Genomic DNA, 14486 nt, shown 5'->3' with positions numbered 1-14486 from the left:
AACAAGTTCGAGTAAGTTGGGAAAAATGACCCCGAAGACACCCCCACCCCGTCGTGACTGGCACCCAAACTACCCATCATCACCATCCATGTTGGGCCGGCGAATTTCGAACTCACCTGGTGTCGTTGATAGAGTCAAGTCCGGTTCACCACCCAGTCGGCTCTCCCACTGGTGCGCAGCCTCTGTGCAACGGTCTGCTCCACGCACACAATGGAGATGCAGGCATGTGTTTGGTCTCTGGTATGCACCACCGAGGCAGGGCTGCTGCCTCCACACTGGGGCCCCTCCTAGACCCAAAACACTAGACCGCCACAGCCCCCGCCTACTGTGGACACCTCACTCACGCAGTACTACACACGCATTCACTTTATACTCTGCACAAGCTACTGTTGTTTGATGTTCAGCCTATACACTACAGATGTGCAAGTCATGAACGAGTCGTTCAAAACTTTTTTTTTTTTTTTTTTTTTACTGAAACGGGACTCAAGGGTACTACTCACATGTCATGTCAGGGTGTGCTTAAATGCGGGACAAGTCAGGAAAGGTGGAATTTGTTGCTCATTTCGCACATTTCTGCGCATGTACTCTGTGACTGGTGACTGGAGAGAATGACTACCCGATTCACGCAAGTTTGTGCGCATGCCGTTGTGTGACGGGTGCCTCAAGTACCCGATTCACAACTTGTTGCGCAAGTGCGAGTTTCTGACGAGTTATTCCAGTGAATCGAATACCCGATTCACTTCAGTGAGTGACAGTGACAATTCGAGTCAGTACAAGGAATAGAGTTTCCCCATCACTACTGTATACTCATTAACGTTCATGCCTCTTGTAGTCAACTAACATTATGGTGTCTCAAGAAAAATGTGTGGTTTTGAAGCGTAACGCCCATTCATTCAAATTGCTGGTTGTCTTAAGAGAGCAACAGCTCCCTCTTGTGTTTGAAAGAAATGCAACACTTAAACCATCAAAGCTGGAAGTACAAGCCGCAGAATTTTACTACAAATGTGAAAATGGGTTACAATGCCACAAAAGCATGTAATTAAAAAAATCACGTGCTTCCACGCTCTCGGCTGAAAAACTGTGTGTCATCGTAATTCAGTTTTTGCGTCAAAAACAAGAGATTCAATGTTGTGGTTATGTACAGTCCGTAGTTAAGTCGGTCGCCTCAGCGTCCGCCTCTCCAGGCGCCGCCGCCTCTCTTCTTCCCGCCTCCTCGTACCGCCCCCGAGCCTCCTTTCACCTTCTTCCTCACACCGCTCGCTTGCTCTGTGTCGTCCTCGTCTGCATCTCGGTCTCTGGGTCTTTTCTTTTTTTCCCCTTGCTCCTTCATTTCCTGAATAAAGACGATTCAATGTGAAAATACTACAAACACTTGCCAAGACAATGCAGTTCTTATTCTACAAGCACAACATTAAACGGTCTTACATAAATACCTCTCTTCTCGGCTCTTGTATTGGATTACATTAGCAGGAGAGCAGGGTATCACAATGGTCAGCTAAACTAAATGCATGCCCTGTAAGATTATGCAATAATGCTGACTCACCAGCCTGGCAAATCTCTGGGCCTCGCTGACCCTCTCCACCAACATCATCACCTCCTCCTCATGGGTGGGAAAGGCAGGAAGTTTCTTTCCTATCAGTGTTTCAATCCTCTGGAACAGCTCCACATCATACCTTAGACAAAAGGATATGTCAGTTAACTATATAAAAATACTGTACAATACCACCCGTTTTAAGTCGACGCCCCTTGGACTGGCTGACTTACATAACATGTTGTTTTCTCCATCTGTGCAGATTTTAGTTTGGATTCTAGGTTCCTATAGTGTTCACTCATCACATGACGGACCAGGTGTCTGTCAAGGGTAAGGTGTTTTATATAAAGAGGAGGGTTGATCTTGGGAACATAAAAATGGATGCGCTGGGCTGCCAAAACTGCTTGAAGCGGAAATGCAAATTTGATTGGCTGGTAGCGTCATGCGGGCTGCTGTGCCGGCCAAAAAGAGAGAAGCACTGTGCCTTAATGTTGCTCACAAAATAAGGTAACAGTAGACACGCGTGCGCTTAACTTTTAATCAGCTTGCATTCACAAAGCAGGGGGAGGACAAATAACTTTCCAGGGCAACTTGACCATTTCTAAGACATTTGATCATTTTCTCGTATTTCATAACTGGAAAAATCCAGAATGCGTGGGAACCCTGTACTACATTTGCATGTAAACGAGAGGCCAAAACGCATGTTTTTTTTTTTAATCCATATTTGTGTGGACATAGCCTGAGAGACTGTTTACGTGGCTCAGTAGGTGCTGCCGTTTTGGTTAGCAACAGGGGTCTCTTTAATGTCTGTGGACTGAGGTCAATTTCAGTTAGCAGCCATACCACATTTTAGGTTCAAGTGGATGAAACACCTGACATCTATTAAAGTGAATGCCATTATTTTTACAAATACGAAACAGTAATTCCGCCCCACTTAGCGCTTCAAATGTTGCAGCTTCACTCTGAACTTTTTAAAAAATATATTAATAAATAGATCACTGTTTCATGGTTGAATACGGCCTATTAGTGAAAAAGATGCATATTCAAGCACATTTTACGATTTTTTTTTGCCTAAATTAAGCATTTAGCACTAAAATACCAAAATAAGGCAAAAGAAGAGATGATATGTAGTATTCTACTCTGGTCACCAGGTGTCAGTAATGTTACTGTAATGTTCGGTGAGACACACAAGCACCAGACTTGATCCCTGGAACAACAGGCTTTCATTTAAAGTTTGAATTATCTCACAACAGGTACAATAATCCCTAACACGGGCTACTGTTGTGGCTATAACCCACGCTAAGTTAAACTCAACTCTGAACCCCCGATGTCACTTCCTGTCCGCCCCTTACACATTTACAGCAACACACATGAGCATGAGTCTTAGTTATGCCTTAAATAGCCTATTTTCTCTTATTAGTATACGATATTGGGTAATACGAGCGTAAAGGTGAATATAGGGGTGTTATTTCTTGTCTAGAGGGCTCTAATAATGTTAAAGAAACATATTTAGAAGGTTGTAAACAGGTCTTCTATGCTATAACTAGGAAAAAAATCAATTCATGAATAAGAAATCCTACTTTCCGGAAATTCACTTATTACGTCAGGTCTGGAACCAATTAACCACAATAAACAAGGGATTACTGTATCCATGTGAGCAACGTATTAGATCTTTTATCAAGTCAAGGTACAGGAGAAATTGTGGTTACAGATTAAGAAGGCAGTTGGTGAAAACAAACAGGAAGTTCTTACTGGGTGACAAACGTGATGGACTTCCCCGATCTTCCCGCTCTTGCTGTGCGCCCAACTCTGTGAATGTAGTCCTGTGTGGGTCAACAGATGCAAGAACTGGATCAGATCAGCAAAACCACTGCCAGCATTAAATAAAGCAGGGAGGCGAATGACAGAGCCACAGCACCTTGGAGTGTGTGGGGATGTCGTAGTTGATGACGCAATCCACGTGTGGAATGTCGAGTCCTCTGGAAGCCACGTCGGTTGCCAGCAGCACCGACCGCGACTTGGACTTGAACTTGTTTAGAGCTCCCAGACGCTTATTCTGAGCAACGAGGGGGGGGGAAAGAGCGGCATTGAACAGACAAGAAATGTGCTGTCATTCACAATACAATAACTCAACATCACAGTGTGCACAATAACACAATTCAAAAACCTGACTCAGCCAAATATACTTATTCTCCATTGACTACAAATGCATGGAGAAGATAATTGCCGCCATGTAAGTCAGTCTGTGTGGTTATAAAGCTGTACCTGACTCATCTGGCCGTGAAGAGGGATGGCAGTGATGCCAAGGTTTCTCAATAAGAGCGCCACCCGCTGTGCACTGTTGCAGGTGCTGCAGAAAATCATGAAGGAGTTGCCAGCCAGCTCATTCAGGATGGACACCAGATAACAGTCCTGCCACACACCACAGCAACCGAGTCTTTAAATTCTGCCTTAAATGCTTTCAGAGGGAGCGACGGCAAACCAGAACGGGCATCGAAAGTGTGCTACCTTGTATTTGGATGGTATGAAGATGTAATACTGCTGTAGTTTGTCTACTGTAGAGTATTTGGTAGAAACGGCACACTTGACAGGATCTTTCAGAGCGGCCCGCTCTAGTTTCTGGACCTGGACGCAATCAAAAGGATGGTGCAGCAGAAACCAAATAACCACCTTACCAATACAAACCAATAAAACACCTTTATTACCTTTTTAGTCATGGTTGCAGAGAACAAGAAGGTGTGTCTCTCCCTGGGAATCACTTTTAGGATTTTATCCACCTGGTAATAATAATTTTTAAAAATCGTGACTCCCTGGAAGTAAAACATACCCTGTGGGGCAGACGTTCATGACTCACCTCAGTCTCAAAGTCCATATTAAGAATTCTATCTGCTTCATCCATGACAAGAAACTTCAGCGCTCGCAATGAGAAGCCCTTTGTGTTCTCCAAGTGGTCTATTAATCGACCCGGTGTGGCTGCAAACACATTTGTTAATTAGACATAACACAAACAATGTAGTATAGTAATCCCTTGTTTATCATGATTAATTGGTCCAGACCCGAGCGTGATAACACAATTTTCACAAAGTAGAATTTCTTATTAATAAATGTAATATTTTTGTAGTTAGAACATAGAAAACCTGTTTACAACCTTCTAAATAAGTGTTTTAACTTTATTAGAGCCCTCTAGACATGAAAAACACCACTATAAGCACCTTTACACTTGTATTACCCAATATAGTAGACATAATAAGAGAAAATAAGCCTGCTTGTGTGTGTTGCTGTAAATGTGTTACGGTACTAGGGAAGCTCACTGGAGGGCGGACAGGACATAATGTCAGGCGTTCAGAGTTGAGTTTTAGCTTGTCGTAGGTTACGGCTGCAACAGTAGCCCGTCTTGGGGGTTACTGTGCCTGTTGTGAGATAATTAAAACCTGCAATAAAAGCCTGTTGTTCCGGCAATCAAGTCTGGTGCTTGTGTGTCTCATCCAACATTACAGTAACATTACTGACACCTACTGACCAATGTAGGATATTACATATCATCACAACATCCTGGAATGCATCTTCTATATTTGTATTTACATTCATTTAGCCGTTTTTATGCTTCAACATGCTGAATTTAGGCAAAAAATATGTAAAATTTGCTCAAATATGCATTTTGTTTACTGATAATAGGCCATATTCAAACCAAAAACATCATAATTTATTAATTAAAATGTTAAAATGACTATTATTTGCATGGTTCAGTAATTATGTTCATCCTTTATGTCTTACCAATGACAATGTGGGGTTTTTTGGCCAACACCAAAGACTGGGACATCATGTCAATTCCTCCAACGACGACAGCTGCAACAAAAACAAATTATAAGCACAGAATCCACCTCTGCATTGTTGTGCACCAGCCATTTCTTACAGGCTACGTACCACACTTGACACCAATGCTGGAACCCAGGGCCTCAAACTGCTCGGAGATCTGAAACGCCAACTCCCTGGTGGGTGTGAGGACAAGGGTATGGAGCCTCTGTGGTGATGCCAGCAGTGACTGGAGGATGGGCAGAGCAAAGGCACCGGTCTTTCCTGATCCGGTCTCTGCCAGGCCAATAACATCCTTTCCTTCACACCACAAGGATAAAAAATAAATACCACAATGGTGTTGTACACAAAAAGGTACATTAGGCTGACTGTCACTATGAAAAACAATAATACAATAACTATGTCCAGAATAATAGCTCAATTATTTATATAATACAGCATCTGAATTATCAATGTATCATCACAACATGAATAAACCTACAGAAATATCATGCTGCTACATGACATTTTGACAAATCTAAGCTATGCTGCTATTTGAGAGTAGTAGCAGTAGAGTTTGCAATTCGTGATGAGTAGATTTCCTGGGATCTCTTACCTTGCAAGGCCACTGGTATAGCTTCAACCTGAATCTTTGTTGGACTCTTCCATCCCAGTTGATCACAGGCATCACAGAGAACGTCGGTGACACCCTATTAGCGTAAGAGGGTATTAATTCATCGGGTAAACGGTTCAGAATATGCACAATAATAGTTGTCAATTTGTGAAATACCAACTTCAGAATGCCATATGGGCAGATTTAAACAGCATGTTTACATATTAGTTTTAAGACACCAAAATGTTGTGTTTGTTTGGCTTGAGGTAAACCTACCAAATCTTTGAAGGTCTTTACTGCCTCTTGAGTTTCAGTATTGTTGTCGTTGCTGTTATCATCATCACTAGTCGAATCGTCATGTTGTTCTGCCGTGTTTAGCGCTGAGCTTTCCTCACCGACGTCCGCCATGCTTTTTTTTTTTTGCCCAACGTGCCTCATGTGTTCTGCAGTGCGCAGATGCGGAAACACGTCAAGTGGGAATCGCAAGGGTTCGTGGGAATTTGTGTTTTTGAAGCAAACCTGCCAAGCGAAAAATACCAGATTCTCGTATTACAAATGTTCACATGAATGTAATACATTGCAGAAATTACATTTCAGATGTTGGTATTTCACAAAATAATTCTTTAATTACTGTTAAGTATATGGAATTCTTTATAAAATTATTCTGCATAGCAGTACTGTAAAGCTTTTAAATACATTTCAATATAATTATTGAAAAAGCTATTTTATTCATTATTTTTACTATGCAATTTGTGTTGTTTATGTCATCTATCATCACACTCAAGCATGAGGTCTTGACATGTTTTATTATGCTGCAGATCAAACGGACATCTTGGTTCGTCATTTAAATAAACAAGTCAAACAAGAGGCGGAAAGCTAAAAAAAAATACAAAATGACAGTTTTTTTTCATTTTTATAAGACAAACAGTACTCAGTAAAATGGGGGGGAAGTATTGAGACAAAACTCAAACAACCAACATATCACACAATTTACATAATTGACCAATTAAATGTGTTTTACTATAGTATATATTCCAGATTAAATGAAAATGAATTGTTGAAACAATTTTAGCTTTTCTGGTGTCCTAAAGACATATGGATAGAGGAAGGCATAGAGAATACTAATACCAAAACTGACAAACACATTGTTTCAGTTCGGCCCAATGACGAAACAGGTGAATCTCAGAGGAGCCCCTCCATCTCCCTCATAAAGGCTTCATACACCTGGTCCTTGGTCTTCATACTGGGCTGTGGCACAGCACCAATCTGAGCTGGGTGAGACATGCCCATAGCAGCAGCGGCTGAGTGCTGTTTCAACCCGTGGCCACTTCCCATGCCTTCATCTCCCCTCCTTCCTCCGGCACCACCTTTCTCCAGTGGACCAACTGCTGGCCCCGGCATTGCACCGCTCTTGTCCCTTCGCACTCTCAGTGCGGTGGGCACGAACCTTGTGACCTCTGCTTTTGGATTGATAATTTGTGGTTTGGCAGAGATGGTGGCCCCTGCACCGGCCGCACCAGAGACTGAAGTGATGTTGGCTCTTTTCTCAATGGTGGCTGCGTGGAGGTGACTGGCAGCAGCAGTCCCTGGTGGAGGGGGTATCTGCATGACACTGGAGCGCATGGACATGGAAGGAGGCGGCATGCTGCTCTGGGAACCATCTTGGCCGGATCCCGGGCCTTTTTGACGCTGGACAATGCTGGGAGGAGCACTAAGCACGTTGGCGCTGAGAGGTGGAGGAAAGAGGGCATGAGGAGGCGCCATGGGACGGGCGGGCCCTCCTGCTCTTGGGGGTGGTGGAGGGATACCTGTACAGAGAAGCAGGACACGTGTATTTGTATGCATCTACTCTGTATTTGTCATAAATGTAATTTTATGTGGAAAAACCTTATTCTAAAACTACAATACAGGGTGTTATTTCCTCCGCAAACTCATCAATGTCAGTCAGTGCATAATGACTCCGCCACAAATTACACTTATTTCACAAGCATGACACCAGTACAAGCTAATGGTTGTGTTATATAACCGCCTAGTTGAGGTAAAAATTCTGCCAGCAAATTGGCTCCAAACCCTCATACATGCACAACTCTTGTTTGCACCCATAGGCTTACCAGGGGGTCCTGGGGGCGGGAGTCTGGGAGGGGGTCCACGTGGTGGGGGGCCTGGTGGAAGGCCAGGAGGGGGACCAGGTGGTGGACCAGGGGGACGGCCTGGTGGAGGTCCAGGGGGTAGAAGACGAGGTATTGGACCCCTCATGCCAGGTAAAACTGGAGGCCTCAAGAATGGAGGAGCTCCTTAAGACAACATAAGATGGGTACAATATACTGTATATATTGATGCACACATTTAAAGCAACGGTTATTTAAAAATGACAAAAGTTCTATCAAACCTGGCGGAGGGCCCGGAGGTGGACCGGAAGGTGGACCTGGAGGCCTCATTGGTGGAGCTGGTGGAGGACCCATTGGTGGAGGCCCAGTCATTGGGGGACCTTGCAAGGGTGGCGGACCTTGCTGTCCAGCTGGCCCACTTGCGGGTGGGAGACGCTGACTGGCAATGAGCTGAGACTGGTCCCCTGGTGGCCCCTTGTCTTCAACGTCTGAACCATCCGATTCATCTGTGTACTCTTCCTCAACTTCTTCTTCTTCCTCATCGTCAGGAATTGACTGACCTGAACACAGAAAACAACATGTCACATGATTGTATATATATTGACTACCATATGTAGGTCGCTCCAGAGTATACCGGTAAGTCAAATCAGTCACAAAATGTGTCATGAAGAGGAAAAAAAAAAAACAACATAAAACGCATTACCGGTATTTATGATCGAGCTATCATCACAGGGGTGTCATTACACTGCATCTAACAACATGAAATGCACAGGAAGACAGAGGGAGGGGGCTATGTTTACACCAACATGGAGACAAACTAAAGCCACAGAAGCTGAAATAAGTCTTTTCACATTTAAGTCAAATGTCAGAATCTTCTCGAAAAAGACTCTTAATATGTGACATGACGCCTGGGCGCATCCCGGTCTGTAGAAAACATAGCAAACAGCTATATTTTAACACAAAAACTTCATTTTTGTATTCACAAATGAAATAAAATGGACTGAAAATCATGTATGTGTGTAGTAACGTAGTCAGTAGCTCACACAGCAGCGACAATCTACAAGCTACGCATAATTAATGTCCTAATTAAAACAACACTGCTGTCTAAAATCATATATCAAGGATCATATCATATTATAGTTGCACATTACTTACAGACACAGTCTCCAAGGCAGTATTTCGTAACAAAAAGCATTCGGTATCATTCAATTTATGTACCTAACTGCATCACAAGCTCAACTCAATTAGTTATTGCCGCCACGAAAAACAATTACCACCAAAATTCAAGGTAAGATGCTTAAATCTGTAACAAAATTTATCAGTTCACTTGTTGCGGCTAGTTATGTAGAAAAAAAAAAAAGTGTATTGTTTGATGGCTTTGCTTTGCGTCATGAACTCTACTACAGAAATCAGTTTTCTACACGCCCGCTTCTTAAAACTATTATTTCATGATGAAATGGAAAATGTGCCCATTGCTGACCTTTTTAATATGTTGCCTTGACTTCGGCTGCATTGACTTTTGAATACTCATTTTCAATTCTTGTATATCGGTAATGTTTGACAGCAAATCCTAACTGGATGTAATGCATGAACTGTGTCTCCTAATGAACGTTCCGTAGCCATTTTGACTGCCGGTACTCGGGTTATGTGCACAACTATTGAGGAATTATGTGTAATTATCTTTACTGCTATCTATCTATCCATCCATCCATTTTCTATGTCGCTTCTCCTCATTAGGGTCGCGGGGGTATGCTGTAGCCTAGAAAGACCAGCCAAAATATGAAAATGAAAAAAGTGCAACTTATACTCCAGGAAATACGGTGTAAGGCAAGTATGTTTGAAGAGAGTACCCACCTGCCATCCTTAACATCATGGCCTGCAGCGGTGTAATGGCCTTGGTCTTCTTCACCAACCTCTTTTTCTTTTTCTTTCCATCACCGGTTGCGTCTGAGGGCATGTCTGCGAAACGCACGCTGCGACCTAATGTACAGCAGACCACCACCCACTTAGTACATTAGTGTGAGGACACAAATTACATGATGCAACATTTGCAGTTTGTATCACCAAGAAGAAAAATGGAAAAAAATAATAATCCTGATAATAATAAGCTTTTTGTTACTTTTGCCACAGTGCTACTTCTGTGGCATTTATTTAGAACCTTGTTATTTTTATAAAACATCATATTTAAAATTGTCATTTAATAAAAAAAAAAAAAAAAAGGAAAATGCAAACATTGAAGAAAGCAGTCAAAAACATGAACAAAGAAGCTGAAACACTGACCGGCCTGCCTTTCACCTCTGTCCGCATCTCTTTCACCTCCCTTCTTTGGGTCACCATCTTCATCCCGCTCTTCATCACTGTCCTCCTCAGAGTCGCTGTCGTCATCATCCAGTTCGTCTCGGTCTCTATCGCTCTCGCTGCCACTGTCCTGGTCTCTTCCGAACTCTGTTGCCATCTTGTCCAAACCAGGAATCGAAGGTTCTATAGTAAATCAACCACACCCCCCCATTATTAGCATCATTACTATTACAGCTTCCCCATCGTTCATGTCTTACCCATTTCTGTGCCCCAAGGCCGTCGTGAAGGAATACCATAGAGTGCCAAGACTTGCGGTGGTGGGGGACCAGGTGGCGGTCCAGGAGGTTTCTTCCCTGGAGGTAAACGTGGGACAGGTGGCAATGCTGGCAAATAGGGGCCAGGTATAGGTCCTCTCCTAATAGACACACATAAAAAGCAATGATATGAGTCTAGCAATATCAGTCTTATAGTTTGGAGTAAATAAACAACTTTGTATGGTTATTTTATTTTCTGGAAAATGTCAAACTTTAGCGTTGCTGTACAAGCGATTCGGCATAATTTACGTTGCCAGAAGAGCTACGTCCATTATATGCAGATTTCAGACATTTGCATGCCAAGGACCACACATCCATATAGTGTGGACACAAAAAGTACATTTGCAGACCTGCCAAACTTGGAAGAAATGTTATGAGTACAGTAAACCCTCGTTTATCCCGGTTACCCGGTTCCAGAACCGACCATGGTCAGTGAATTTCCACAAAGTAGGACTTGTTATTTATAAATAAAATATCTTTATAGTTGGACCATAGAAAACCTGTTTAGAACTTTCCAAATAAGTTTTTTAACATTATTAAGAGCCCTCTAGACATGAAGTAACGCCCATATAGTGACTTTTACTCTTATTACCCAATATAGTACACATAAAAAGAGAAATTATGACCTATGTATGACGTAAATAGGACTCATGCTGTACCTGTAAATGTGTTCCGGTGCTACGGGAGCTGAGACAGGAAGTGACCTTGAGGGTTAAGAGTTGCGTTTTCGCTCGGAGTGGGTTACGGCCACAACAGAAGCCCGTTTTAGGGATGACTGTGCCTGTTATGAGATCATTCAAACTTGCCTATGATAAAGGCCTGTTGTTCCGGCAATCAAAACCGCTGCTTGTGTGTCTCACCGAAAATCACAGTAACATTACCGACACCTTGCGACCAATGCAGAACACCACATATCACCACAATGTCTTTGAATGCACATTTGCATTTTTGTTCATTTAGCCACGTGTTCAAGCTTTAAAATGCTTCATTCAGGCCAAAACTACATAAAATTAGCTTAAGTATGCAGATTTTACTAATAAAAGGCCATATTCATCCATGAAACAGCATGATTTATTAATTAATATATTTTAGAAAAACTGATTAGAAAATTCAAAGTGCGAAGTGGCTTGACGGATTAGTGTACTCCTCAAACCATGCCCCCCAGTGGCTACTTTGACAACAGCGAAGCGTACAAGCATATTTAAAAGGTCGTGCATCCGTAGGTGTTGGCAGGTCTGCATTTGAATATTCAAACGTTACCCAAAAGAGGATCCTTTCTTCAGTATGGAAGGAGGCTGAGCTCCTGGTAGAGGGATGTCCTGGATGTGGATATTGGAGGGTGCATGAGGCATATCTGGTAAAGGAATACTATCAACCTCGACAGATTCCGCATTCTGGAAGGAGGAAAAAAGTAAACATTAACATTTTGGCATAAATAATAACATAACACAACCTTCAGGTAAAAGAAACATAACATTTCAATTAATCATCAAGACTTGTCCATGTTATTGCATATCTGACCAAGATGCGGTGCAGATATTTTATCATGGCATTAAAAGGTAGATTTTTCCAAACTGCTGAGTTGTCAAAATAAAGAACAGATACACAAACAAACCTTGACTGAATCGAAGTAGAGCGCCAGCTGGCCCCGTTTAGTCTCGTATTCCAAATCAAGTTTGCGCAGATCCTTGTAGGTTTCGGGATTCTCTCTCTCATAGAGGCGGACAATGCGTTCAAATGTCTCTCGTAGTTTCTTCCTCTTGTCCCTCAGCACCTTCTCATTCAGCAAGGGCTGCTGGACTGGATTGAACTCTGTTGGAAAGGTCACAGGACACTTTGCAGTTGTTATAAGTAACGTAAATGTGACGTAATGTCAGATAAATCTTAAGCTGTACTCAAACGAGGCCAATCGAACCGTGATGGGCGCGTGCACCATTTTCCCTCCCTCTCATGGGCCCCGCTTAACTGCGCTCACACTGAGCACTTGTGCCAACACGTGCACGCCACCGTATTACTGCAGTTTTCTTGCCTTTGTGGATTATTTTGAGTCCTTCTGTTTATTTCTGTTGTGCAAAGTGGTAGTTATTATTTATAACAATGCAAGAGGAGCAATGACATTCATGAAATTACCTGTATACGTCTTCCTTACATCCTCCAATATACTCGTGACTGTGCTGTGGGTTTGACTTTGTGGATTATTTTTTAGTAATCCTATTTATTTCTATGATGAAGCATGACTGTTATCATTAAGCAAGCAGAGATTGAATTACAAGTACTCTACAACTTGGCTGCGTTGTGTGCATGACCAATAGTGATGTGCTCCGGCCCCCCTCTTCCATTGGTGCCAGAGGACGTGTAACGACCTTGAGCATGGTTCAGAGCACTCACAATAGCCAAACGTGACGGACGTTAAGTGTTAAAAGTGGACCCAGCAGTGTTCAAATGGCCCCGTGTGAGTAATGTACACCCTTAGAGATGTACATCAAATGAATCAAAATGAAGAAGTTCCTCGTCTCACCCATCTCATCCAATTTCTCCATGTCTCTGATTATCTGCCTGGGGTCTTTCATCTTGAGAACTGCAGCTCTCACCATCATTCTCTGCTTTTTATTCTATGCAGAGAATTGATCATGGTAATCTATATATACTTAGTGGAGCAAATAACAAGAAAATGCGCAGGAAATGATTATTACCTTTTTCAACTCCCTTTTCCTGGCTTCTTTTCCTGCAAAGTAAGTTGTGTACAAACAAGCAAACACGTGTTATTGTTCTATTGTGGCCACGATAACGCACGTCCGTGTTCACTTGCATACATAGACACCGCTGACAGGTACTTACTGGCCTGGTCTGTGGGGTTCATGAACTTCCCACTCTTGGTGGAGGAGGTTGAACGTCGCCCCATGGTGACGATGTGTTCCTTTTACCTTAAGAAATAATAAATCCCAAGCGTGACTTCACCTATAGGACATATACTGTATTGGAAAGTTGTACACACAAACATCGTGTTTACGCTTCGTACGCATTCCAAAAAGCAATGCATCTCACGGAAGCAAAGAGAGGCCTTAAATCTAAATAAATGTGGAATGTGTATAAATGTGTATAAGCCGATGAAGCACTTAACGGTGCTTATAAATTTATATGGGCATCAGCACAAAGGTTGATATTTGATACACTTTTACACAAACGTCACTGTCGACGAACGACAATTGTACAACCAGAACAATATAAACAGCATAATGTGCACGAATAATACAATGTATTGCATACATTGTTTATTTTGTTTAATAACCAGACAGACTTAAATAGCAACTAACACGAAAGTACCGTTAGCCGAAAAGCTAATATTAGCCTACACCGCGTTAGCTTCAAAAACATCGGTTACAAAAACTCAACTGTACCTTATAAAGAGGAAAGGGGTAAAAGGCACACCACCCTGCAAGCACAACGTTAGTTATCGAGGGTCACGAGCGATAGTGTACTTAAGCCATAAAACAGAAACTAAAAGCCCCCATGATTGAGTAAGCACAACCACTTTTAGCTAGCCGCTTAGCCGCGAGTAAGGGCGGAAGTAGATGCCCTGTCGTCATCAAAACGAGACGCCAGTGGAGTGGTACCCTACATGGCGTTTGCATTTTTTTCCACATCAAAAAATACCTTTTACTGAATGCATAAAATGAAATACAATTAAAACTACGTTTATTACAGCTATTTGCTTTATGTTTCATGCAAGCAGTTTGTTTCTTTGTTATCTTTCATTTAATTCGCACAACCACGAGTCTGAGTCGGAATTTGCAAGAATTAGAATCTATTATGTGATTATATGAATTATA

The 14486-nt window shown here is 42.3% G+C and overlaps 3 protein-coding genes across 4 annotated transcripts in view; all 3 read right to left on the bottom strand.

Moving 5' to 3' along the window:
- Positions 1-803, bottom strand: part of LOC129171784 (myosin-10) — a 54082-nt gene extending 53279 nt beyond the window's left edge. For both annotated transcript variants that reach the window (XM_054760786.1, XM_054760788.1), the window contains exon 1: positions 117-803. The gene's annotated coding sequence lies outside the window, so the exon portion shown is untranslated. The remainder of the gene's footprint in view (positions 1-116) is intronic.
- Positions 804-966: 163 nt separating this feature from the next.
- ddx47 (DEAD (Asp-Glu-Ala-Asp) box polypeptide 47) lies at positions 967-6360 on the bottom strand. Its single transcript, XM_054760799.1, has 12 exons — positions 6213-6360; positions 5940-6033; positions 5456-5644; positions 5306-5377; positions 4386-4504; positions 4237-4308; positions 4040-4156; positions 3797-3943; positions 3450-3587; positions 3284-3354; positions 1544-1673; positions 967-1333 (listed from the first exon to the last, which is right to left on the bottom strand). The coding sequence occupies exons 1-12, from the start codon at positions 6342-6344 to the stop codon at positions 1166-1168; spliced, it is 1449 nt and encodes a 482-aa protein (XP_054616774.1). The 5' UTR covers positions 6345-6360; the 3' UTR covers positions 967-1165.
- A 373-nt stretch (positions 6361-6733) lies between these two features.
- Positions 6734-14227, bottom strand: LOC129171125 (WW domain-binding protein 11). The gene is made up of 12 exons (XM_054759501.1): positions 14055-14227; positions 13495-13580; positions 13350-13381; positions 13175-13268; positions 12272-12468; positions 11917-12050; positions 10600-10757; positions 10325-10525; positions 9899-10024; positions 8326-8604; positions 8048-8230; positions 6734-7744 (listed from the first exon to the last, which is right to left on the bottom strand). The coding sequence occupies exons 2-12, from the start codon at positions 13556-13558 to the stop codon at positions 7119-7121; spliced, it is 2094 nt and encodes a 697-aa protein (XP_054615476.1). The 5' UTR covers positions 13559-13580; positions 14055-14227; the 3' UTR covers positions 6734-7118.
- Positions 14228-14486: the final 259 nt, after the last annotated feature.

The sequence above is a fragment of the Dunckerocampus dactyliophorus genome, chromosome 18 (assembly GCF_027744805.1).
Source record: "Dunckerocampus dactyliophorus isolate RoL2022-P2 chromosome 18, RoL_Ddac_1.1, whole genome shotgun sequence".
Classification (NCBI taxonomy): domain Eukaryota; kingdom Metazoa; phylum Chordata; class Actinopteri; order Syngnathiformes; family Syngnathidae; genus Dunckerocampus; species Dunckerocampus dactyliophorus.
Note: the sequence above shows the minus strand (reverse complement) of the source record. Positions and strands in the feature narration are given on the sequence as shown.

Coding starts and splice junctions, on each gene's coding strand:
- ddx47 (XM_054760799.1), bottom strand. CDS start 6,344: ATGGCGGACGTCGGTGAGGAAAGCTCAGCGCTAAACACGGCAGAACAA. Junction 4,505..5,305: donor AAAACCCCACATTGTCATTG/GTAAGACATAAA, acceptor ATGTGTTTGCAG/CCACACCGGGTCGATTAATA. Junction 1,674..3,283: donor TCCATCACGTTTGTCACCCA/GTAAGAACTTCC, acceptor CTTTTGTCTAAG/GTATGATGTGGAGCTGTTCC.
- LOC129171125 (XM_054759501.1), bottom strand. CDS start 13,558: ATGGGGCGACGTTCAACCTCCTCCACCAAGAGTGGGAAGTTCATGAAC. Junction 13,382..13,494: donor GAACCCCACAGACCAGGCCA/GTAAGTACCTGT, acceptor CTTACTTTGCAG/GAAAAGAAGCCAGGAAAAGG. Junction 13,269..13,349: donor GGAAAAGGGAGTTGAAAAAG/GTAATAATCATT, acceptor TTCTCTGCATAG/AATAAAAAGCAGAGAATGAT.